Source organism: Mus musculus, chromosome 8, assembly GCF_000001635.26.
Source record: "Mus musculus strain C57BL/6J chromosome 8, GRCm38.p6 C57BL/6J".
In the NCBI taxonomy this organism is placed as follows: domain Eukaryota; kingdom Metazoa; phylum Chordata; class Mammalia; order Rodentia; family Muridae; genus Mus; species Mus musculus.
Genome location: NC_000074.6, coordinates 106176017 through 106200355, shown reverse-complemented (window position 1 = coordinate 106200355; position 24339 = coordinate 106176017). Strand labels below are relative to the sequence as shown.

Sequence of the window (24339 nt, the reverse complement as noted above, 5' to 3'; positions counted from 1 at the left end):
AATTAACTTTAAACATTATGGGCCATGTCAACTGTTTATAGCACTCACCCAAGGCATTACATACATCACCCTTGTTATATGGTTCTAGGGCTGCCAAAAACCACCATGTGTCCAAGTCCCTTACATAAGATGACACGGTATGTCTACAAAGTCTATGCCTCTTCAGATTATAAAAATCTAATGTAAACACTAAATTATTATACCACAACTCTTTGGAGAATGAGAGTAAATCTTTCCATATTTAGAATAGGCACATTGCCCCAAAATGTAGATTAGTAAATGCAGGGCCCGTACATGGAAGGCCAACTGTCATCAATAGGACACTGTCACCAGAACTCAGCATCTCAGCTGCCTTAGCCCTAGATGTAGTATTGTCCAATAAAACTTCCCACAGCATGTTCTGTGTATCCACGGTACACCTGTGTGGCTTCTGAGCACTTGAAATATGATTAGGGCAACTGAGAAACTTCAACGGTTTTTGTTTGGGGAGGGGATGATACAGTCTCTGTGTAGATGAGGCTGCCTCAGAAGGGATCCACCTACCTCTGCCTCCCTAGTGCTGGAATTAAAGGCATGAGCCACCACAACCAGCATTTGTGGGGGAGGGAGTTAAATGTAAGTTGCAATCTTGTCTTAATCTTCCAAGTGCTAGTGTAATGCACGGACACTTATCAAACTGGCTAGATTTTAGTTACATGTGACTAGTTACTGTAGCAGACACTAGGTGTAGGGAAGTAACAGGCAACATTCAATTCAGCAAATACCCTCTTCCTGTGACAGATCCATGGGAAAGTAACTCAGATGCCTTCTTCCAAGTACTTACAAGTTCATACGCTTCTACACATCCTTTCACTTACCTAAGTAGAAGTTATTAAACTTGTCAAAGTGATCTAATTTGTATATCCAAGTGGTTATTGGAACTAATCAAACCAATCAACAAAAACTATCTCGGTTACTCTGAGTATCAACAATTCAGTGTTTTGAGCAAAAGGCAGCAATGTGGTATCTAACACTAGTCATCTTGATCTGTAGGCATATAAGCAGGAGTAAAATTCTATTTACCACTACAGTGTGCTCACTGTTATGCTAACGCTGACATTAAAGAGCCAACAACTTCACAGGCTGTACCTACTACAAGAGGGGAACAATGTACCACTATAAATGGGATTAGCACACTGGGAGGTGGATTCAAAGAGACAAAAGACCTGATGGGAAGAATTCCACTATCAAGCTTGAATGCTGTACAAGTCTGGTTTCTTTCCCACAGAAAAGGTTCCTGGGGGAAGCTGTGTTCAGCTTAGAAAGAAAAAAAATGCTATCAGTCAAGTGACGATGAGAACATGGCTCACTAAGGAAGTAATAGAGCACCTTCAGTGTGAGGTCCCTGCTTTTAGAAACCACTGGAGGGCAGCAGACTCCTGAGATAAGCTGGTTAAGGGCCAAAGACCACTAAAACCAGGGTCATAACTTGCTTTGCTCTAGCAGAGCCTTGGAATGGATACCAGCTTAGCTCAGATATGAATCATGCTTGTATGGCTTAGGCAAGTCAGTCTTTACACAAAGCTCCTTATCAGACAGGATTCCCAACCCATGACAGTAGGAATGTCACTCTCTCAGAGATGCATGTCCAGAACCAATGGCAACTGTGATTAGACTCCCCTAAGTCTTTATTGAGCAAGCATATATCTAAGGTTACTCCTGTGAGTCTAGAGCCAGTTTGGTACTGGGAGACTGCCACATAGTTACTATCTGTATTGTTCACAAATTCTAAAACTTGAAATGTCCTTGAAGGATGCCAAGACAGCATAGCAGGTTCTTCTGTGTCCAAGGTGGCAATGTCTAAGGGCATCAAAAGAGTTCTACAATCTTGTGTAGACACACTGCTCACAGAGATTCACGCCTATTGCTTTGGCTTTAACTGGCAGCCTAGTCCGATCACCAGAATTAGTTTCTACCGTTTACCAGGAGCGAGGCTGGGGTGGAAGCTGTTTTCTCCCACAGTCTTCATCGATCTTCATAGGGAGAAGACAGATGCACAAGTACCAAGCATTTTCTGAGACTTCAATCTCACCTGCCCAGCCCTTGGACAAGAGAAGGCAAGCGGGTATACTGTCCCATGACCCAAGCATGTAAACAAAGCTTGGTGCTTTCAGAAAATTAGTGACCACTTCCAGCAGAGTGGGCTTTTGTGAGTCCATACATAGCCAATCTTGCACAGGCTCTTAAAGATAACAAACTATTTGACTTGAATCCAGGAGTCCAGTGACAACTGATAAATCAGGTTATCTACCTGAATTTTGCATAACACCTTATGTAGAACATTCCAGGCCTCTTGCAGTTCATACCAAAAATCCAAAGATTTATTTTATGTCAAGTAGAACAAAGATCTACAGTCTTAATAAAACAAAGGATTGTCCTTCAAAATAGCAGTATTATGACTCATGAAGTTGCTCATCTGTCCTTGCTGGATCTGAGCCAGATGATAATAACATGTGACTTATCTGTATATTAAAGTATAACAGGTATATTGTGAGACAAGATCTTGTCTGATCTTTCCAGAGTGGCTACCTGGAAATTATGTAGCCTAAATTAGCCTCAAATTCAAACTCCTTATGCCTCACCATACCAAGTTCAGATTACAGATGTGTGCAACCAGGCCAGCTAAGATAAAAACACAATTCACTTATTGCATCCTATAGAGAAATGATCACTAATGGTTTGTTACAACTGGTATCCTGGATTAAATATCAATAAATAATGACATACAGGAGTTGAAATTTGGTGACAGTTGTGGCTTGTCCAGGTAGTAGAGACGCTCCACTCAGCTGGAGTAGTGAGGTTTTTCTCTCAGCCCTTGTTTCAAGGGCTCCACAGCACCATGGATTCAGCTAGGAAGGGCACAATCAAGTGGCCCAGTCGAATTCCTTGAAAAGCCAGAAGCTCACCTCCTTGCCTGAGAATCCTGACCATACTGCTAATGTGACCTAAGCAAAGTCAGACAGGCAGCCCCTCCTCAAGGAGAGGGACACTCTATACACAATAAGATCCCAAAGACACAGCAACATTCGGATCCACGAGTTAGAGGACTTTCATGCCTAGATCCTCAACAGTCTGCTTCCCATTAAGCTCACTGTCTGCTTGAGCCTGAAGTTCCGGGGAGGGAGGGAGTGTTGTTCCTCTTGTGGAATTCAGGAAGGAGGCACACATTGATCCCATGTCAGTTACACAGCACCTTGCTGTTCATGCCACCCAACAAACAAAAAGGGGAACACAACGCTCTCCTCAAGGAAGAATTTTGAGCCATAGGAAGAAATGGTAGCATTTCAGACCTCTAAAAATCAAGTAGCTGGACTTGGTCAGAGGGTCAGAGGAAAACTTCCCATGAAGGAGCCCCACTGTAGACTCCTGGTTTAAACTACAAAGAGCTGTGAATCAAGAGCCAGAGCTGTCAGTCTAATATTCCTTCAGGGCTGCATCTACTCATCAGAAGTAAAACTAAATCAATGCCCTGCCCAACCTCCCCTCCCACTGAAGTCCCCATCTTCAGGCTGGCCTAATTGGTATCTTCCCATAGCTTACCAATGAGAGAGCATTGGCCCTGAGCCCCCTTACAGAATGTGGGCCAAGAGGCTCCTTTAATTCAGAAGGTTTAGGGAACTGGTCTTTGGTGGCTGCGACCACAGCCTTTTGGGCTTCAGGGAATGTCATCTCTGGCTTCTAGTCAGTTTTCCTCTCAACATTTTTCTCTTCAGTTACATCTAGCTCAGTCAAGACGCAAAAGCAAAGCTTCTGGGTGACTCTGGTGACAGTAGCTGTATGAAGATAAGAAGCACAGGACTTAGCAAACACACTCGCTGCAGTTACGATCTCAATAGCAGAAGGCTGAAAGAATATCTGTGATGCCTTCCCACCTATCCCTTAGCCACACAAAGCCTGGTCTTGTCCCTTACAACCAGCAAGCCTCTCCACTCCACACCCAGCCTTCTCTTCCCAGAGGTGGTACACGCCTGGAATCCTAGCACTCCTGCCTGGTTAAAGGCAGGAGGATGAGGAGTCTCGGGTCATCCTCAGCTACATAGTGAGGTCAAGATTAGCCTGAGTTACACAAAACCCTCTCTCAAAAAATACAACAAACCCAAGAACACTGGAAAAAACAGACAGTGCTTTAGCCCTAGAGTAGAACACAAAAAAGTGTGATGGGAAACCAGGTCTTATCCTTTTGCCATAAGGAAGGAGAAGAGTTGGTAGCCTCTGTGTAGCCCTCAACATAAGCACTCAGCCTCCAACAGTGGGGCAAATGGGAGCAAAGAGACACTCACCCAGCACATTCCTAATAAAGAGTGGTCTCCGGGACTCTGGCAGGTATACACCCAAGAAGTAGACAGGGACCCCAGAGAGGGCAATCCCAATGCCAATGAGGGAATTGATGGTGTCACTGAAGAGGGGTACGGCCACCAGAAACAAGGAGCAGACGCAGAACACGATGGGAAAAAAGAGGCTCAGCTGAAATAGAAGAGTGAGATTTAGTAGGGTGGGATGATGGAACACAGCTCAATCAAAAGGCACCTTAAGAGGAGGACCCGGGGCTGGAGAGATGGCTCTTCCAGAGGACTCAAGTTCAATTCCCACCACCCACAGCAGCTCATCTGCCATCCTTGCACAGACATGCAGGCAGAACACCAATACACATAAAAATAAATAAATCTTTAAAAGAGAAGAGGACCCCTCCCTCCTGCTAGTATGTATGCATGAAATGTGCGTGTTAAGCTCTCCTTGGCCACATGGTTAGTTCCAAGGAAGAAGAAGAAAGAGGAGGAGGAGGAGGGAGAGGAGGGGGTGCTGACCTTGAGAGGTCGAGGCCAGTCAGGCTCTTTCCAGCGAAGGTAGAGCTGTCCAACAACAGACAAGCCCACGAAGAACCAGTAGCTGAAGCTGAAGTAGTTGATGAGCAGGAAGACGTCCTTCACCACGAGGTAGATAAGTGTCATGGTGCACTGTGGAGGGACAGAGAGGTGGGGAAGAGGAACGAGGATCATTCCTTCCAGCCACACCAGGAGACGCCACATCCAGCAGTCTGTCAGAGCTGAAATAGCTTTACCAGATTAGCTCTGGTTTTCAGTGGCTCAGTAACCTTCAAGGCAACATCTCCGGCTCTGCCTATAGTTAGTGCTCCCGCTTGTTGCAAGCACTGTGCTTAACAAGGTAGGATTCTGTTTCCTTTCTGATGGCTGACAGGGAGGCCCTCAACATACCAACCACAATGGGAGTTACACTGTTGACTTAGAGTTCGTTAGGCCTGAAGCCCAGCTACCTGGCATACACATGGGGGAACTGCCTCCGGAACCATCACAGTGGCCTGGAGCTTTTGAAAGGGAGATGAGCAAAATGGATCCATACTCACTCTTGAGAGAGGGGTAACTACTTGTCTTCTTATATGAAAGAATCCTAGTAGATAGGGTTTCAGAAACGAGCTTTCTAAGACAAGCTAAGACCTGCTTAAACTAAAAAATAGATAATTTACCCACCTGTCTTTTCACCCTCATGTATCAACACAGGATTTAAAAAAAGAAAAAAAAAAGGCCTTCAGGGAAGCTGAGGCAAGAGGGTCTATGCTCAAGACTAACTTATACTACATACTAACTTGTTACGTAAGAAGCCCTTGTCTTGGGGCAGAGGAAAATGAATAAATAGTGCCTAAGAATGGGACAGGTAGAATGTCTGCCTGCCTTATAACACTAGAGAAAAGATAACTAACTATGCTTACAAGCCTAAAGTACAGTGTAAATTAGGAATCCTGCACAAACCTGCCCAAGCCCACACTCTCCTTGCAGAGCTTACATTGAACAGTAACGCAGGCACGGGTGTAAAGCGCTCAATATGGATCATGGACAGAAGGTTCGGGAGGTGGCCCTCACGAGAGCCCACGAAAAACAACCTGTGAGGGAATGAAATTCGTCAGCAGCCTCTTATCTAATCACACTCCTCAGACAAACTAAGCTCAGAGCCCCCCCCCCCACCTCCCCAAAACAGAAGACACCGTCACAGGCTCCACTTACACCCAGCCCCATTACTCATGCTACCCACAAATGTCTTTAACTATTAACACCTCACCACTTCCCAGGAATGCTCTCCCACCATTACCCATTAACCACTCCAAGCCCTCAGCAATGAAATCACTAGCTTCTACCAATGCTCTGAACTTCTGAACCAGATCCTCCCCTAATCCCACCAGGGATGCTGTGCTGTGTTCCCACCACCTAGTGACATCCCCATCCCACCAGGGATGCTGTGCTGTGTTCCCACCACCTAGTGACATCCCCATCCTACCAGGGATGCTGTGCTGTGTTCCCACCACCTAGTGACATCCCCATCCCACCAGGGATGCTGTGCTGTGTTCCCATCACCTAGTGACATCCCCATCCCACCAGGGATGCTGTGCTGTGTTCCCACCACCTAGTGACATCCCCATCCCACCAGGGATGCCCTTATTCTGCCACCAACAGCTACCACAATGGCCTTTTCTTTTTTAATTTAAAGAGACACAAGGTCTCCTTGTGTAGGTCTGGCAGGACTCAAACTTGGGACCTTCCTGTTTCTGCTGGGATTGCATAGCCCTTCTTTGAAATGCCACTGTGGGGTTGCAGAGATAGAACAGCAACTAAGAGAAGCACTACTCTCTTACCCCTGAACTAGAGTTACAGATGGTGGTGAGTAGCCATGTGGGTGCTAAGAACAGTCTAGTATCAGAAACCAAAGTACCTTGATGAAGCAAAGATGGATGCATTTAGGCCCCCGAAGCAGGACAGAGCAACAGCAATGGGGATGGTCCAACTGAACATGCCGAATGTCTGGTCAGCAAATGTCTGAAGGCAAAGCAAAGGAGGGAAACAACACAGGAGAGCTTTGCTACCCTCCTCTTATCTATGATCTCTGAACAAAGGCAGTCCTCGATAAAATGCCTACCCTCTGCCCTATCTAGACCCACGACGAACACTGCAGAGCTAGATTAGCTGCAGAAAAAGATTACACCATTTGGGAACAGGGGCAAATGAGGACAGCCCTCCTCCCCCAAGAGACTCACCACAGCCACAGCGTCACTCTTATGGACATCCTGAATGTTCAGCACTGTGTAATAGGCCACGTTGGTCAGGATGTAGATGAGTGTCACAATTGGCATAGAAATCCCAATGGCCAAGGGCAAATTCCTGTCAGGACAAGTGAAATAAGACTACCTAGAACCAAGCTCTGCTGAGAATCAAAAGCCATCCAGCACCCCCTGGAATTTTCCTAACATTTAACAGTTCACTGGCTGCCAGCTCTCTGAGATGAGCTCCTCTTCTCTGTATGCCTCAGGGCGGGTAAGCTTCCCATGTTCCTGGGCATTTTCCACTGAGAAAGAAGAGCACTTTCCCTGAGAAGGGACTCACGATGAGTTTATCCAATCTCATTAGGTCCAATGAGCCACATGTGGCTTTCTAACCTTCTTGCATCTGTGATCTCAGGATAAATGCAAGGAGCAACATCCTCTAGAAGCTAGAGGTTAGTCTGGTGATCTGGTAGGCCAGAGACAGTCTCAGCACCACAGGGCTAAAGCCTGCCACCTCAGCCCTAGCTGGGTCTGCTGCTGCCCACTAAAGACCTCTCCTCTTTAGTGGACCCTGGATGCTCTCCAATGGAACATGAGGGTGAGAGCCAGGGCTTTCCCACATTCACTCACTCCCATCCTAGCCCCCAACCCCTCCTAACTGGAGAAGGGGAGCAGGGAGAGGATGAGGGGAGGGGAGGTCGAGGGAGGAGCTATGGGAACAGGGCAACTGCGCCCACCATCAGCAGGAGTTCCAGCCAAGTTGGAGAGTGTGATCTCGCCTTTACCTTTCTGGGTTTTTGATTTCTTCTGTTACAAAATTAAGGGTGTCCCAACCTGAGTAAGAGAAGAGGGCAGAGTACAGGGCAAGAGAGAGGTCTCCCACATTCCACGAGGAACCTTTAAAGGCGTCCTGAAAGTGCTCAGTGTGTCCTGTGGGGCAAAGACGGGTGGGAGACCAGGCAAAAGAGAAGGGAGATAGAAGGAATGTGAAGAACAGAAAGAATACAGAGGGAGAATTAAAAAGATGAAACAAAAGGAGAAAAAAGAAGAGAGACAAAAAACAGGGCAGGGGAAGAAAAAAAAACATTATTTAATACGAAAGGAGCAATAACCAAAACCTCCCCACATTCACTGCCCCATCTAAAACTAGGTAATCAAGAAAGCAAAAGCAGCCCGGCTGCACTCTGAAGGGACACTTCTTCCAGGGCCCTAAGGAATGTCCATTTCCCAGAGGTGACCTCAGCTCTTCTTCCTATTTTGATGTCACTGGTCATTTCACACAGAGGAGTAATTTCCACTCACAATCAGACCCAGCACAAAGTCTGGGCTCAGATCACTGTATGATTTAGACATGTGGTTCTATCAGTCTATTTGCAGTGGGTGCGGTGTGGCTGTCTGGGGCCGGAAATCTAGGGCTACAGAGTAAGCCAGGTCTTATCTCATAGTGAGCCAACCCCACCCTTCAGAGCAACAAACCAAGACAGAGTGATTCGTCACCTTTCCTGGGGGCCTCTGGGGACCGCAAATAGAAAACCTACCTAGCTTCTCAAGACAGACAAGCAGACAGCATGGAGTTTTGAACAGGAGTCGGCCTCCTAAAGGGCTTGTCATCACCCCCTGAAGAAAGCCTAGACTTAGAGTAGAAAGAAGGCTCGGTGGCCAACCCCTTGGAACTCCAGGGAGATCTGACACCCTCTTCTGGCCTCAGGACCCACACACATGTGGCATATTCACACGAACAATATATATATATATATTAATTTTTACATATATATGTGTGTGTGTGTGTGTGTGTGTGTGTGTGTGTGTGTGTGTGTGTAATAGAAAGGTTACACCCAGAACTCAATGTGGCAAAAAGGTGTAGGTGTGCAGCAAGAGCTTCCATGGGGTCTCAGTGGTTCTCTAAGGCACACATTGCAGAGAAGGATTACTCAGTAGCCCAATTTTACTATAAGATGCTCCTGAGACTCCAGTGACATCTAGATGCCTAGCTGTAGTCACTTGCCCAAAGCTGTGTTTTTATGAAGTGTATTAGGCAATTCTTAGGCAGGAACTTTATGCACTAGTACCAAGTGACTACAGCCAGGCATCCAGATGTCCTTGGAGTATCAGGTCCTTAGGACCAAACACACATAAGAATCTTTTAATTTTTGATTCAAACTAACAGGTCTGAGATGAAGGCTCAGCTCCCTAGGTGACTGTAAATACTGCCATGTTTAGGGGCTGGTAACAGAACACTGGCTGTTAAATGAGCAAGATGCCCTTTGTCAAAGGCTTTAGGATAGCCTGGAAAGCCCACCAGTGTCTCTGATCAGTCTGCTCTGATCCCAGAATGAAAACCTTTCAAGAGCCAATAAGTAGCTGGATATGGTGGTACATGTCTTTAATCACAGCTACTGGACAACATGCTAAATTACAGGCCAGCCCAAAATATAGTTCAAGACATTATCTTTAAAAAAGTTTTTAAAAATTTTAAATTAAAAGGACTAGGGATGTGGCTGAGTGGTAGAGTCTAATATAGCACACATAAAATTCTGGTTCCATCCTCAGCAAAAGTTAAAAAGAAAAGAAAAGAAAAAAAAAGGGGGGGGGGCTGGTGAGATGGCTCAGTGGGTAAGTGCACCCGACTGCTCTTCGACTGCTCTTCCGAAGGTCCGAAGTTCAAATCCCAGCAACCACGTGGTGGCTCACAACCACCCGTAATGAGATCTGATGCCCTCTTCTGGTGCGTCTGAAGACAGCTACAGCGTACTTACATATAATAAATAAATAAATAAATAAATAAATCTTTAAAAAACAAAAAAAGAAAAAAAGTGGGGCAGTAGTAGTTGCACACCTTTCTTTAATCCCAGCACTTGGGAGGCAAAGGCAGGCAGATTTCTGAGTTCGAGGCCAGCCTGGTCTACAAAGTGAGTTACAGGACAGCCAGGGCTATACAGAGAAACCCTGTCTCGAAAAAACAAAAAAAAAAAAAAAAAAAAAAAAAGAAATGCCAACATAGGAAAGACAATGTCCATTTTACAACATTCTGACACTTTTTTAGAGCTGACTTTTTTTGGGAGATTCCTCAATATAATGTTTAACACAAGTCCAGATAAACAATAAATACTGTAAAACGACCATGCACCCCTTCCCTACTGCCCATCTCCAGGACAGTCAGGTGTCCACTCACCGCTTGGTGACTACAGACTACAACCGGGAGGCAGTAATCTACAGTCCTGGATGACTACTGTGAGTGACCCAAGTTTCAAGAATTCCCAGGAGCTTTCCTGGCTTTCTGCAATGCTCTGTATTTCCACAGAAGCCCTAAGGAGAACCTGACATTTAACACATCCAGTTAGTTGGCCAAGCTACCCTGGCTGACAAATCCCAGGAACAGATTCATAACCATCTCTCATGTTCCCTGACAACACTCTAGAATGTACTATAAACGTGCTGAAAGATGAAGCTGAGTCCCCACATCCTCCTCAGGAAGCCAGAGACCTCAGAAGATAGTGACCCTTCTTCCCACCTCAGCCCCTCTTACCCTGACACAGTTTAACAAGGCCCATGATAATGATGGCAATGAGTGCCAGGACCTTGGCATACGTGAATGTGTCTTGTACTCGTGTGCCCCACTTGACGTAGGCACAGTTCACAAATGTCAGCAGACCTAGAAGGGAAAGGAAAACCATAGTATTACTGGCAGGCTTAGGCTGAGCACACAAGACCCAGACTCTCTATGGAAAGGATTCTTCTGCCCTTCCTGGCTGAGTTAGAGGAACAACTGAACAACGAGATGTGGAACGCAGGAAGAGCACACAGGCCAACCCATAACGTATGAATACCCTACACTGCATCCTAAGCTACTAGGGCATGTATGAACAGATACATGCTCTAAACTGCCAGAACAATTTCTGGAAATGTTCCCTAGCAACAAGAATGGCTGGTTAGTCTCACTTCACCCACTCTTCCCCAACCATTCTCCCAAGGTGCCAAATGAGAGGCACGAGACCTGTCCCTAGTCACAGACAGTAGGGACAAAAAGGATCCATCAACAAATGAAGTAAATTTGAATTCTGATAACCAATCACCTAAAGTTGTGTGTGTGTTTGTTATACACTTGACAATTTCCCAGGCATCCTTGAATCCTTGATTACTAATTCTCACAACCCCCCAAATACAGATGTCTGTTCCCCATCTTATACATGAAGAAACTCAGGCTGAGAGAGACTATCACTCCCAAGCTTTCATCCCCAAGTGCTTATGATCTCCCCACCCCTATGCCAATGTAAACCAGCTAATTCTCATCAGATCCCATAGAGAATGAGCCTTCCTCAGAGCTTCTTAGACCCATGCCAGCCCTACAGCCTCTGAGATGCACACTCATGCATCTCAATAACATCTGAGCCCTGTAGATTACTGATGGCTGTGAACTGCTAGCTGATTAAAGCTTAACCGACAGCCAGGCGTCATGGCGCACGCCTTTAATCCCAGCCCTCAGGAGGCAGAGGCAGGTGGATTTCTGAGTTCGAGGCCAGCCTGGTCTACAAAGTGAGTTCCAGGACAGCTAGGGCTACACAGAGAAACCCTGCCTCAAAAAAAACAAAAACAAAACAAAACAAAAAAACAAAAAACAAAGCTTAACCCACAAAGAGAACGCTGTTCCTACAAAATAAGAAAAGCTTTGATCTAGGGGAGAACATAAGAGCAATTATCCAAGGGCTTCTATAGCAACAAGGTACATCAGTGACACCTCTAAGTACTGTCCCTACCCTTCAAAAAACAAAACAAAACAAACAAACAAAACCTTAATATACACCTTGCAGTGTTGTGAGTGCAAACAGTCCCCATAAGGCTCAGATATTTGAATGCTTAGTCACCAGGGAGTGGAGACGTTCGAGGATTAGAAGGATTGAGAGGTGTGGCCTTGATGGAGAAACTGTGTCACTGCGGGTAGGCTTGAGATTTCAAAAGCTTCTGCTACTACTCCAGCACCACGAGTGCCACCATGCTCCTGTCATGCCCCTGCTATGATGATAATGGACTAACCCTCTGAAACTGTATGCAAGCCCCCACCTAAATGCTGTCTTTTATAAACTCTTGGGGCCCATTCTCTCAGCCATGTGCTCGCACTCCCACCTACTACTCCTTTAGGTGGACTCTCCCTTATCTATGCCAGATACACATACAAAGAGTTTTAGCCTCTTCTTATCACAGCCATTACTGACATCTACTTCCAACGCCTAGCTTAGCCCCTACTCCTTCTAAAAACCTTCCCCAAATAAACTGGGCACTCCAAACCTATGTTTCTTCTCCCCTTCACATTCTCACTTCACAATACAGTTTAGCATCTGTCTCAGGGTTTTACTGCTGTGAACAGACACCATGACCAATGCAAGTCTTATAAAAGACAACATTTAATTGGGGCTGGCTTACAGGTTCAGAGACTCAGTCCATTATCATCAAGGCAGAAGCATGGCAGCATCCTGGCAGGCATGGTGCAGGAGGAGCTGAGAATTCTACATTTTCATCTAAAAGCTGCTAGCAGAATCTTGACTTCCAAGCAGCTATGGTGAGGGTTTTATAGCCCACACCCACAGTGGCACACCTGCTCCAACACCTTCTAATAGTTTCACTCCCTGGGCCGAGCATATCGAAACCATCACAGTATCAAATGCTACAGTCCTGGGAACATCTAATTCCAGGAGGTCTCTCCCTCAGTTATCTCAAAGTCTTGTTTCTGAAAGACCACAAACTCTCAAGAGGAAGCAATAGTTTATAACATGTGTAAAGCTCCAGCAAAGAGGGGAGCTGATGAGCCCCGGTTGGAAGCAAGGTAGTAATGGCTTTCAGGAAACAGCCAGTTCCCTGGGACAGTTCTCAGAAAGGTGGACCGTTCTCCACTCAAAAGAATAGTGTTCCAGGGCCAGCTTTGAAGATTACCACATGTGATAGAACAACCTCCGTGTGTTTCAAGAGCCTCACTTAATATGTTGTCAAGTAGGGCTGGAAGTTGGCTCAGCAGTTAAGAGCACTGGCTGCTCTTCCAGAGGACAGGGTTCAATTCCCAGCACATAAAGGGTAACTCACAACCATCTGTAACTCTAGTTCCAGGAGAACTGGTGTCCTTTTACCTCCATGGTAACCAGACATACATATGCTAGCAAACACTCATACACATAAGAAAAACATATTTAAAAATATGCTTCCAAATAATACAGGTACTCACCAGTCAGTCATATAAGGGGGTGCAGGGAGTTTGAGAGACACATAATGAAACAATTCTATGGGGTTGGATTACAATGGTTAAGGAAGTTGGTGGGAAAGGGGTACAGCAAAGGAATGTGTGCTGCTGAAAAAAATCTTCACAGGAATCAACTGCTGATCAAAGTTCTCTCTGGCTAAGCCTGGATACATACTCAGCTAACATACATAGTTAACAACCAGCAGTAAACAACAACCACCAACATAATACAGTAAGCACATTTTGAGGTACTTGTCCATCTCTCTGTTAGGACTTGCTCTCTTTCCCCTGAGACTTGCTCAAGCCAAACAATGGATCCAATCTGGACTTATAAATTACCTTTCCCAGAATACCAAGAGAGTGAGTCTGTCTACTAGCAACAAGGAACGCTTAGAGTCTAGAACTACACGAAGTCAAAACCCACAGAAGCCCTGGTTAACAGCAGAACAGAAACTGCCAGCAGAGAAAGAAAGCAAGACCACAGAAGAAGCAGAAGAAAGAAGGCATGAACTTGTAGGGGGGAAAGACCAAAATACAAAGAAATGCACAGAAATGGAGAGAAAAGACAGAGACGGGAGACAAAAGTAAGGTAGAAACAGAGAAAAGGGGGCAAGAGAGAAAGACCAAAAACTGACATCATAGAAGAGACACAAAAGCCTAGCTGGGTTCCCTGAGCATGTGTCCTGCCCTCAGCCCACGAGCAAGCAGGCACTAGTCTCAGGCTTGCTCCTCTCTCCCTCCCTCTACTCTTATACAGACTCCCTCCAGACATGGTCATTTCTACACACAAGTAAACAGAGTTTGCAGTGGAGCCAATGACTGTATAAAAAGATGCGGGAAGGCATGCCTCAGAAAGTGCCAGCAGGGCCTATTCCGAAGGCCAGCTGGAGAGGCACCAAAGGCACCTGGTCAGAAGACTGACTGAGAGAAAGATTAAAGAGCTGGAGAGGAAGCGAGCCTTTCTCTATGGCATGTTCTCTTGCGTTTTGATTCACCAAGCATATGATTTTTTCTCAACACAAGGAGTTAATGAGCCACAGCACACTTGCCAGAGAGAGCTGACCTGTAGGATGAAGTGAGTCAAATGCCTAGGGCACACAATCTAAGAAACACTCCCTCTCAGGGAATCAAGCAAAAGAATCGCAGAGAGTATATCCTCAGAGCTGGCCCCAGGCACCTAACTTGCCTCACACTCTCAATCTTGCCAAAGAACACAGTCTACCAAGTAGAAGCCAAATCCCTTGACTGCTTGCCTGCTTCTAATTAGCAAACAAGATTTCGCCACAGACCCACACGCCATGTGCTTCCAAGATCACCCAGCCCCATCCAGCTTACCAGACTGAGCCTGGAGGCCAGGTGCTACAACTCAAACCTCGACTCCTTCCCTCTTCTGATTCTATTTCCATGCTAGACAAGCCAACGTCAATGAGCATGGACCTATACAACAGTCTCCAAGGCTCTCTGAGAGCTTAGTTTTAGTTAGTCCTGGTGGTTCTAGGGACTGAACACAACATGTTCTGCATGCTATCCCGATAGTCTACCACTGAGCCTAGCCTAACCCTTCTGGGAAGTTGTTACAAATTCCCCAAAGTCACTCTGTAGCAGACTGTCACCTTCCAGTATTTTCCCTCCTTTCTCCTCAATAGAAACTTTAGCTGAAGTCATGGCTAAATGATGTCCCAGAATTCCTCACAGGTAGATTACCTACTTATATTTTCCCTAAGGACATGAACAGATGTTTCAGGCTGGGCCTTAGGAAGCATCTCTGAAGCAAAGCATGCCTTCCTTTGTCCTTCTAGTAAGCTACATGCAAACCATTGGAGCTTAAGGAGCCTCTCTAGGCCATGGCAGGGTGTTCAATGTCACTCCTAGCCTCTACCCAACAGATAAGAGTAGTACTGCTTCCTAGTACTAGCATCCCAAAAATGTCTCCATACTGCCAAATGCCACCTTTGTGCCAAACTAAAGTCCCACTGAGAACCACTACTCTAGGATAAGAAGTAAGACACCCTGAAATTCTACAACCACCAACAATTGCTTAGATTTTCCTGCTAAATGTAACCTGAGAATGGAGTAGGGAGAGGAGTGGGAGGACAGTGGCAGAAGCAACAGTCCTGTTAGGGGTCAAGAAAGCAGTACAGCTGGGAAGGCTAGAGATGCTCTGGTAGGGTTTGCTGCCCTTCCAGAGGACATGAATTTGGTTCTCTTACAACTTCCGCTATCACCAGCTCCAAGAGATGCAATGTCCTCTTCTGGTTTCTGCGGGCACTGGCTTACATGTGGCATACACTCACATACAACACACACACAGACACACACACAAAAAAAAAGCAAACAATTTACAAAAGATAAAAAAGCAATTACACAGCAGAGAACAGCAGTTCACATCTTTAATCCAAGCAATAAGGAAACAGAGGCAGGCGGATCTCTGAGAGGTTCAGGCCACCTTGATCTACATAATGAATTCCAGGCCACTCTGTCTCAAAAAAACTTTTTAAACAAAACAAAACAAACAAAAAAAAAGCAACAAAAATGGGAAAGGCAGCGAAGCCTGGATATACAGTTCAAGGAAGCAGAAGCCTACAGTCGACTGGGAACCACACACGACATTTAACAGAAGCGATAGCTGTTCAAACACAGCTGAGTGTTGAGGGACAGGAATTGGGGTTCAAATTGCGAGAACTCTTGATTCCTCAAGAAAATTGCATATTCTAATTCTGTCTGTTTGTTTTAGAGACATGATCATGCTTTGTAGCTCAGGCTGGCTCAGTCCTCACTTTCTAGCCCAGAGCAGCCTTTTTTGACTCACAGCAGTGAGTCTTCCTGCCTCATCTTTCCAAATATTGAGATTACAGGAATATGTTACCACACCAGTACTCAGTAGACTGAGACAGACGTGGAGTATTTAGCAAGTTCCAGGCTACTATGATCTACAGAGAAGGAAGGAAGGGAGCAAGGGAGGAAAAGAGGGACCGAGGGAGAGAGGGAGAGAGGGAGAGAGAGAACTGTGCAATTGTGCAGGCCTAACAAGTCTGAGGGCCAATCCAGCCTACATATGGGTCTCATAGCCTATGCCCCATGACTAAGCATATGGAAGCTTTCTGGGTCCTATATTCTAAAACAAAACTTGGTCTTAAAGCTCAGCATAAGTGGCACATGCTTTCGATCCCCACACTTGAGAGACAAAAGGAAATCAGATCTCTTTGAGTTCAAGGCTCACTGGTCTATATGTTACACAGTGAGACCCTGACTGAAAAAAAATTTAATGCTTATTTTTAATTATCCGTATGTATGTGTCTGCAAGTAGGTTATGTGCACTTGAGTGTGGGTAAATGTGGAGCCAGAGGCACTGACTACCCCTGGGGCTGTACTTATTGGCAGAAGTAAGCCACCTGATATAAGGGCTTAGAACTGAACTCAAGTCTTCTGGAAGAACAAACAGTAAGCAGTAAAGAGCTCTTATTGTTGTTAGAGACAGAGTTTTCTATGTAGCCTGGCTGTTCTGGAACTTGCTCTGCAGACCAGACTGGCTCTGAACTCAGAGACCTCCCAAGTGCTGGGATTAAAGGTATGTACCACCACCCTATCCTGGTCAGTAAGTGTTCTTAATGACTGAGCCATCTCTCCAGCCTCTGGCTAGAAAATCAAATCTTTGTGCAATTTCCCAGTCAAGGTATACTCCTCTAATATCTCAGTCTCCACCAACAAGGTGGACCTTTTGACAAGGTGGACCTTTCTATGTCTTAATTTCAAAATGTCACTTCCTACCTATCAAAACCTCAGGCAGGACTCAGTGGGGAGCCTTCATTTTTTCACCTCAGAATGCATGTCTCCATAGATCATGTTGCTCTTAATGTCACTCCTACCCAAATGGCCTCCCTTCTACCATATCTAAGCTCTGTTTAAAGTCTGAGCTTACTCCCTAATCTCCAAAAAAGGAAATAAACTGAATCCCAAAGCCTCATTGGTTAGAATGCAACATGGTTTTATTTGATAACTTAACCTTACTTCTGACAAGTTCCTGCCCTCAGATCTGAATTTTGGAAATGCTTGTGCCTCTGAGAAAGGAGGCTCAGAATTGCAAAACCTAAGAAATCTGAGTAAAATACACTAGGAGTCAAAGAGAACCAGAAACCCCATGGCTACATTGCTAGGAGGTGATGCCAATACTTCGATCAAAAGATAAATTCTTGGTATGAGGATGGGCTTTCTGTACCCAAGAAAACATGAGAAGAATCCTAAGGGGGTGGGAGGGTCAGCAAATGAAAATAATCTTCCATGTGTCAGAAACTAGAGGGGCTGCAGAGACAGCTCCGCAGTTAAGAGCACTTGCTGCTCTTGCAGGAGTCAGGTGAGATTCCCAGCGCACACACGGCAGGCAGCTCACAGCCAACTGTGAGTCTAGTTCCAGGGGATCTAGCATCCTTTCCTGGCCTCTGAGGGCACCAGGTACACATGTTACGGTATGGTACAGACATATATTCTGGCAAAACACGCATCTACATAAAATTAAAAAAATAAATAAATCTTAAAACAAAAACATGGTCAGAAGAGATGCTCAGTGGGGTTAAGAGCAATGGCTGCTCTCCCAGAGGACCCGGCACTTACACGGCGGCTCACAACCATCAAAACTGCAGTTCCAGTGCACCTAATGTTTTTGTCTGTCTGAGGGCACTAGGCACACACGTGGTACATAGACAGACACGCAGGCAAAATGCCCATACACATGAATACATTTACAAAAAATGGACCCAAATCATATATACTATTCCCCTTGGACTTGGCTGCTCTCTGAATCACACTACTGCTGTCAAACCAATGCACAGACACTGTCAGATGCTCACATAGGAACACAAATGCATAAAGCCTTGAACAATTCTATAGTTGGTCATACCCATTCCCACATACACAAGAATTTCCCTTGTGAAACTCAATGCCAAGAAATGTGCAGGTGCTCTAAAATGACCTGTACATGTTATCTTTACTGTGTGTATGTTTGTGAGTGCTCTCACTCATGGAGGTCAGAGCACACCTGTGGGGGTAGGTGTTCTCTTTCCACCACTCGATCCTACGGATCAATTCAAGTTGTCAACCTTGGCAGTTAAGTGCCTTTACCTACTGAGATACTCACCAGGTCATTTGTTTAAGACATGGTTTCTCTCACAAAGCAGCCCTGACTGGTCTGGTACTTGATATGAAACACAAGTTGGCCTTAGCACCCCTTTTTGCCTCTGCTTCCCAAGTAATGGGATTATAGGTGTAAGTCTGCAGGCTCAATGCATAAAACTACTGTCCTGTTTTTTATTTTGGTTTGGTTTGCTTTTCAAGATAGGGTTTCTTTCTTTCTTCTTTCTTTCTTTCTTTCTTTCTTTCTTCTTTCTTTCTTTCTTTCTTTCTTTCTTTTTTTAATTAGATATTTTCTTTATTTACATTTCAAATGTTATACCCTTTCTTGGTTTCCCCTCCGAAAATCCCTTATCCCCTCCCCACTCCCCCTGCTCCCCAACCCACCCATTCCCAATTCCTGGGCCTGGCATTCCCCTATTTTAGGACATAGAACCTTCACAGGACCTCTCCTCCCACTGATGACTGATTGGGCCATCCTCTGCTACATATGCAGCTAGAGCCATGAGTCCCACCATGTTTTTTGGTTTTTTTTTTGTTTTTTTTGTTTTTTTTTTTTTTTTGACTGGTGGTTTAGTCCCAGGGAGCTCTGGGGGTAGTGGTTAGTTCATATTGTTGTTCCTCCTATGGGGCTACAAAACCCTTCAGCTCCCTGGGTACTATCTCTAGCTCCTTCATTGGGGACCCTGTGCTCCATCCAATGGATAACTGTGAGCATCCACTTCTGTATTTGCCAGGTACTGGCAGAGCCTCTCAGGAGACAGCTATATTCAAGACAGAATTTCACTGTGTAGTCCTAACTGTTCTAAAACTCACTCTATAAAGCAAGCTAGTCTTAAACTCAGAGATCCACCTGCCTCTGCCTCCCAAGTGCACCACCACCCAGCTTATTTTATTTTTTGTTTATCTGATTGCTTTGAGATAGGATCTACACTATGTAGCCCTAGCTAGCCTGGAACTCACTATGTAAAATAGGCTACACTTAACTCACAGATATATGACTGAGTCTGCTTCCAAAGAACTGGGACTAAAACTGTGCACCACTACACCTTCCTAAATTCAGTCTCTAAAGATCTCAGCAAGGCCAGAAACTGTGGTGAAACCCCATTAGACAGAGAGACAAGGAAAAAAAGGACATCTAGCCCAGTCCCACCTTGCTTCTTCCTCTTCCCAGGAGTACCTATTTCCTCTGTCTCAAGGAATATAAAGAGGTTACCTCTATTGTTTGCTCTTAACAAAGTCCTTAAAGCCAGGAGGCAAATTACACTATAATCGTTTTTTGCTAACTCCAAGGTATTATTGATCTATTTTTAAAATTGTCAATAAACTATATTTACAACCAAAGTTTTTGCAAGTGGAGATTAAAGGAAAAAAAGAACAGAATATGATTAAGTACCTCTGGAAGCACAGTGCTAAGAAAAACACAAGATTAGGTGCTAGCCAAATCCCTAGCTCTACAAGGCTGGCTAAGTTCATAGCAATTTTCTCTCGTTTCCATGATTTCACACTAAATGTCCTTTACTCTGCCCATAAAATAAAAGAAAATGGACAGAGATCCCCTGGGATAGCTCATGCTTGGCTGTAGAAAACACAAGCCGCCTTCCTCTCAGTGACAGCGGGCAGAGCTTGTTTACAAAGTCAGTGTAAGGAAATCTGAAACACCAACGGGAAAAGGCCATTTGGTGTGGTGCCTGCTGCTTACAACAGGCCACAAAAAGCAGCAGTGACAGGAAAGAGGGACCCCCATCATCCGGAGAAGCCTAGTTTCTCACTGATGCCTTTAAACTAGTTTCTAATGAAAAGCTGGGAGCACAAGGACTTCACTGTGACACACTAAATATCCTTGCTCTGACTTGCTTTCTGAGATAAGGTACAAATAGTACCTTATGTTGACATCATTCAAAATACCTTGCTGGCCCTCCAAGAGGGTAAACAAAAAATCACTTCATAACACAAATTCAAGACGTGTACCAACCTGCCTTATAGAGTAGGGAACAGAAATATGGGCCAGCTAAGAATAAGAGGAACCTAAGGCCCCAAAAGCCATGAGCAGACTCAAACTCCTCTCACTCCCATCATTTCTGTTTATTTATCTCTCAAAATCAAGTAAGTGATGAAATTATTTTTTATATTATTATTTTTTGCCTCACACCTTCCCTCCTCCCCAAAGAGAAAAATAAAACACTCAGGTATCAGGCACCCAGGCAAATGATATATAGCACCCCACACCTCCACACATGCCCCCCGCCCATACTTACATACGCAGGCAGCAGCGAGGAGACGGCAGGCCACATATGGAGGATCACAGGTGGGGAAGGAGGGCTTGATGATATAGTTGGCAAAGGTGATGGCGATGATGGCCTGACTGGTGGGCTCAACAATTAGAAGTGAGACCCACAGACGGATAAAGGCAATGAAGCCCCCGAAGGCCTCTAGAATATAAGCATAGCTAGCCCCTGATTTGGTGATGGTGGTCCCCAGTTCTGCATAGCAAAGGGCACCCACGACAGAGAAGAGCCCACCAATGGCCCACACTATAAGTGACAACCCATAGGAAGCAGTGTACTTGAGGACACCCTTCGGTGAGACAAAGATCCCTGAGCCAATCATGTTGCCCACCACCAGGCTGACCCCGTTCAGCAAGGAGATCTCCTTCTTCAGCTGCATCGTTTCTGGAGACCCTTGAGATGGTGAGCCGGCATCTTCTTTTACAGTGTGCTGGTTGGCTTTGGGGAGAAGATGGTAGGTGGGTGTGGGGCTCCCAAGCTCCTGTGCTTCCATGGTAAATGGTTCCTGTACACCTGTGCTTAGTATGGCCTGGCAAAGAAAAAAAGTATGTCAAGTCTAGGGCAGGAGACAGACGTACGTCCCTGCCCACCTCCTGCTTAGGTAGAGCGTGCAACACATACAACAGGATTGTCCCAGTGTCAATCGTAAGACACTGGGAACTGAAGGCAGGCGTATCCAACGCTCCTAAGTAAGTAAGACAATGTAAGCACTCAGCTCTAACCTAACGATAACTTCCAGCAAGGGATCTTCTGTCTTACTGAGCAAAGAGGCCAGCAAAATTGTATTTGTCCACAGTAGATTCTCCCTAGTTTTACTCAGTTCTATTTGCTTGATTGTTTGAAACAAAGTCTGCCTATGTAGCCCAGGCTATCCTGGAACTCACTGTTAAGAGCAAACTGATCTGGAACTCAAGTGCTAGAAGAATTAAAGCTGTTAAAGCTCACAAAGTTGTCCTTCAGAGAACACCACAGTACCTACTTAGAGCAGACGTATAGCACTCACAAGCCTGAAAGACCAGTGAGACCACAGTGAAAGACTAGAAAGATCATTCCAGGAAATCCTGCCACTTAGCTCTTTGTAAACAGTGATTTCTACTGTTTAAATTAATTCTACCGGAATTCAGGCACATGGGGAAAACTCTGAAGTTACATGGAAAGAAGGTTTAAGAAAATGCAGAGAAGACTGTTTTATCACTAATATGATTTGATGTGCTGGCACACACCTTTAATTCCAGCATCAGGGAGGCAGAGGAAGGCAGATCTCTGAGTTTAAAGCCAGCCTCATCTACAGAGAGAAGAGAGTTCCTGGACAGCCAAGACAATGCAGAGAAACCCTGTCTCAGAGAGAGAGAGAGAGAGAGAGAGAGAGAGAGAGAAAAGAAAAAGAAAAAAGTATGACATTGTTGCAGAGATCTTCATGAAAACATACCCACATATACAACACCCACCTTATCCCATATATTACTGCTTGCTGATTCAATAACTTTCTTTTCTCAAGTATTCAAAAGAGCTTACAAGGTTATAAGAAAGAAGGGAAAGGGGACAGGCAGGAGCACCCTAACTTGGGGCTGACCGGCCACTGGCTTTATGTGCTTTTCTCTTCTGCATACTCCTCACTACAACCTGAGGCTACAAAGCAATTCTCCCAAATCCCCAGTCTTGTCACCTAACAAAAGCCATAGCGTCCTCTTAGTTACAGAGCCAGCATTGGAAAACATCTTGAGAAGATGGTATGTGTGTGCACACAAACATACTCACTCTCTTTGGGTCAGAGTGGACCAAACCAAAAGAAAGTGGATTCTACATTACCTTATCTAAGAAGGCTCTGTCAAAAGATAAGCAAATCTCCTGACTCCACCCAGACTACCCTTCTCCCTTCCTCAATTCCTGTGCTGCTCATAAATCAGACTCACTGAACCTACCTAACCTTTAGGAAGAGGAATGTGGTGGGTTATAAATTACCACCTAGGAGTCAGTCCTTCAAGGTCACAGGGATAACTTCTAGAGGTAAGAATGTAATCTACTCTAGTCATCAAAGATGTAAAGCCATGCAGGCTGGCACACACCCGTAATTCCAGCACTCAGAGGCTGAAGCAAGATCTCAGGTTCAATCAGTGTGAACTACATTGTAAGACCCTGTCATTTTTTGAAAAACCGGGGGTGGGGTGTGACTGGAGGACAGAAGTGCAAAGATAAAAGAAAATGTCTATATCAGATGCCGCAGAGCAAAGGAACCAAGGTCAGTTCTCAGGGGAGTGAAAAGCTCTTAGGGGAAAATCATATCTTACCCCACACAAAACCTTTGTCTTAATTGTCCCAATCCCCTTCCAAGAGTCTGGACCTGGGCTCAAATTAAAAAGCTTGTCTGGGACATGAGAAATTTCTTGAAATACAGAAAACCCCACCTACCTCTACTTTAATAAGACTAGACTTATTAAAGTCTAGAAAGCACTGCTCATTCTTGGCACTAAGCTATGCAGGTTTCCCTATGCAGGCATGTGGAAGCATATTTGTTTCACATGTCTGTCAAGTGAGTCCAGGTTTCCATGGGAACAAATCCAGTAACTAGCGAGGAGTGGACACTCATATAAGAGTGAAGTACACAGAGACCTGCAGGGTACCTTTTCTACCTAACTCAATACACAGGCAGGCAGAAAACCCTGGCCCTAGAGATCACTCCAATCCATCAAAACTTAGTTGAGACTGTTATTGGGTATTCTTCTTGTAAATGAACAACATGGCACTGGTGCATCTGACAAGGCCCTCAGTGGCTTGTTCTGCAAGGGTGTGCTGCGCTCAGTCACAGCCCTAGAAGACCTCTTGCCTAGAATCTCAGAATCAGCACCTGAATGAGGGACAGGCAGTTTATGAAGGACTCCTCTCTCCTTCAGCCAAGGAGAAAGTCCTTTTCTACATTCAAATACCAAACACAATTATCAGGATGAACCTGTCCTTGGTCAAAGTAATTAAAACCCCTATCTTTATTAACCCAAGAGCAAAATTGTGTAATAACTACAGTAAACTCCTGAGGACATATTGCTAAATTCCAGGCTTGCTTGGCCACAAAATTCCTTACCTTTCTTCTAAATCTAACCCCCACCTCACATTCCTTTAGAAAACCTGAGAAGCACCTCACTCTCTAGGGTTGTCTGTACAGACTCAACAATAAGCAAAATCAGTATGGGTGTGGATCATGTCCTCAGAATAAGACAATGTCTTATAATTTGTACACCATCTCAAAAACCAAAAGGAAGAACAGTAACAACAACAAAAAATTGTGCCTGAGGAGGGGACATGAAATTCTAGTCAAAACCACTGAGAAGCATAACCTCTGTGCCAGGCAGAATAACCCAGAAAGATCCATTCCACAGACACAAGGAAACTGAGGCTGATCCAAAACAAAGAGACCCTCCCTGCTCCCCGCTAGAAGTTTGCGTATAGCAGACTATACACTGGGAAGGGCTGAAGCTGAGAGCAGAGCATAAACTTTGAGAAAAAGTCTTCCCCATAGCAAAGCAAACCAAGCACAAGCACAGGAAAAACCAGGAGAACTGAAGGCAACAACAAAACCCCAACACAATTCTATATAATCAGCTCACACTCTTCTACCAACA

General features: G+C 45.0%; 1 protein-coding gene across 12 annotated transcripts in view; it reads right to left on the bottom strand.

Moving 5' to 3' along the window:
* Nucleotides 1-1641: 1641 nt before the first annotated feature.
* The window catches only part of Slc7a6 (solute carrier family 7 (cationic amino acid transporter, y+ system), member 6), a 30496-nt gene continuing 7798 nt past the window's right edge, over nucleotides 1642-24339 (bottom strand). For 8 of the 12 annotated variants that reach the window (XM_030243636.1, XM_006531138.4, NM_178798.4 and 5 more), the window contains 9 exons: nucleotides 20696-21254; nucleotides 10614-10739; nucleotides 7873-8017; nucleotides 7082-7205; nucleotides 6760-6863; nucleotides 5839-5935; nucleotides 4845-4994; nucleotides 4320-4503; nucleotides 1642-3812 (listed from right to left, as the gene is read on the bottom strand). In XM_030243636.1, the coding sequence (XP_030099496.1) occupies nucleotides 3718-3812; nucleotides 4320-4503; nucleotides 4845-4994; nucleotides 5839-5935; nucleotides 6760-6863; nucleotides 7082-7205; nucleotides 7873-8017; nucleotides 10614-10739; nucleotides 20696-21218 (1548 nt within the window). In that variant the 5' untranslated portion in view covers nucleotides 21219-21254 and the 3' untranslated portion in view covers nucleotides 1642-3717. Of the gene's footprint in view, nucleotides 3813-4319; nucleotides 4504-4844; nucleotides 4995-5838; nucleotides 5936-6759; nucleotides 6864-7081; nucleotides 8018-10613; nucleotides 10740-20695; nucleotides 21255-21948; nucleotides 22059-24339 lie in introns of those variants that run through there. The other 4 variants (NM_001357382.1, XM_006531135.4, NR_151677.1 and 1 more) reach the window with 4 other exon arrangements.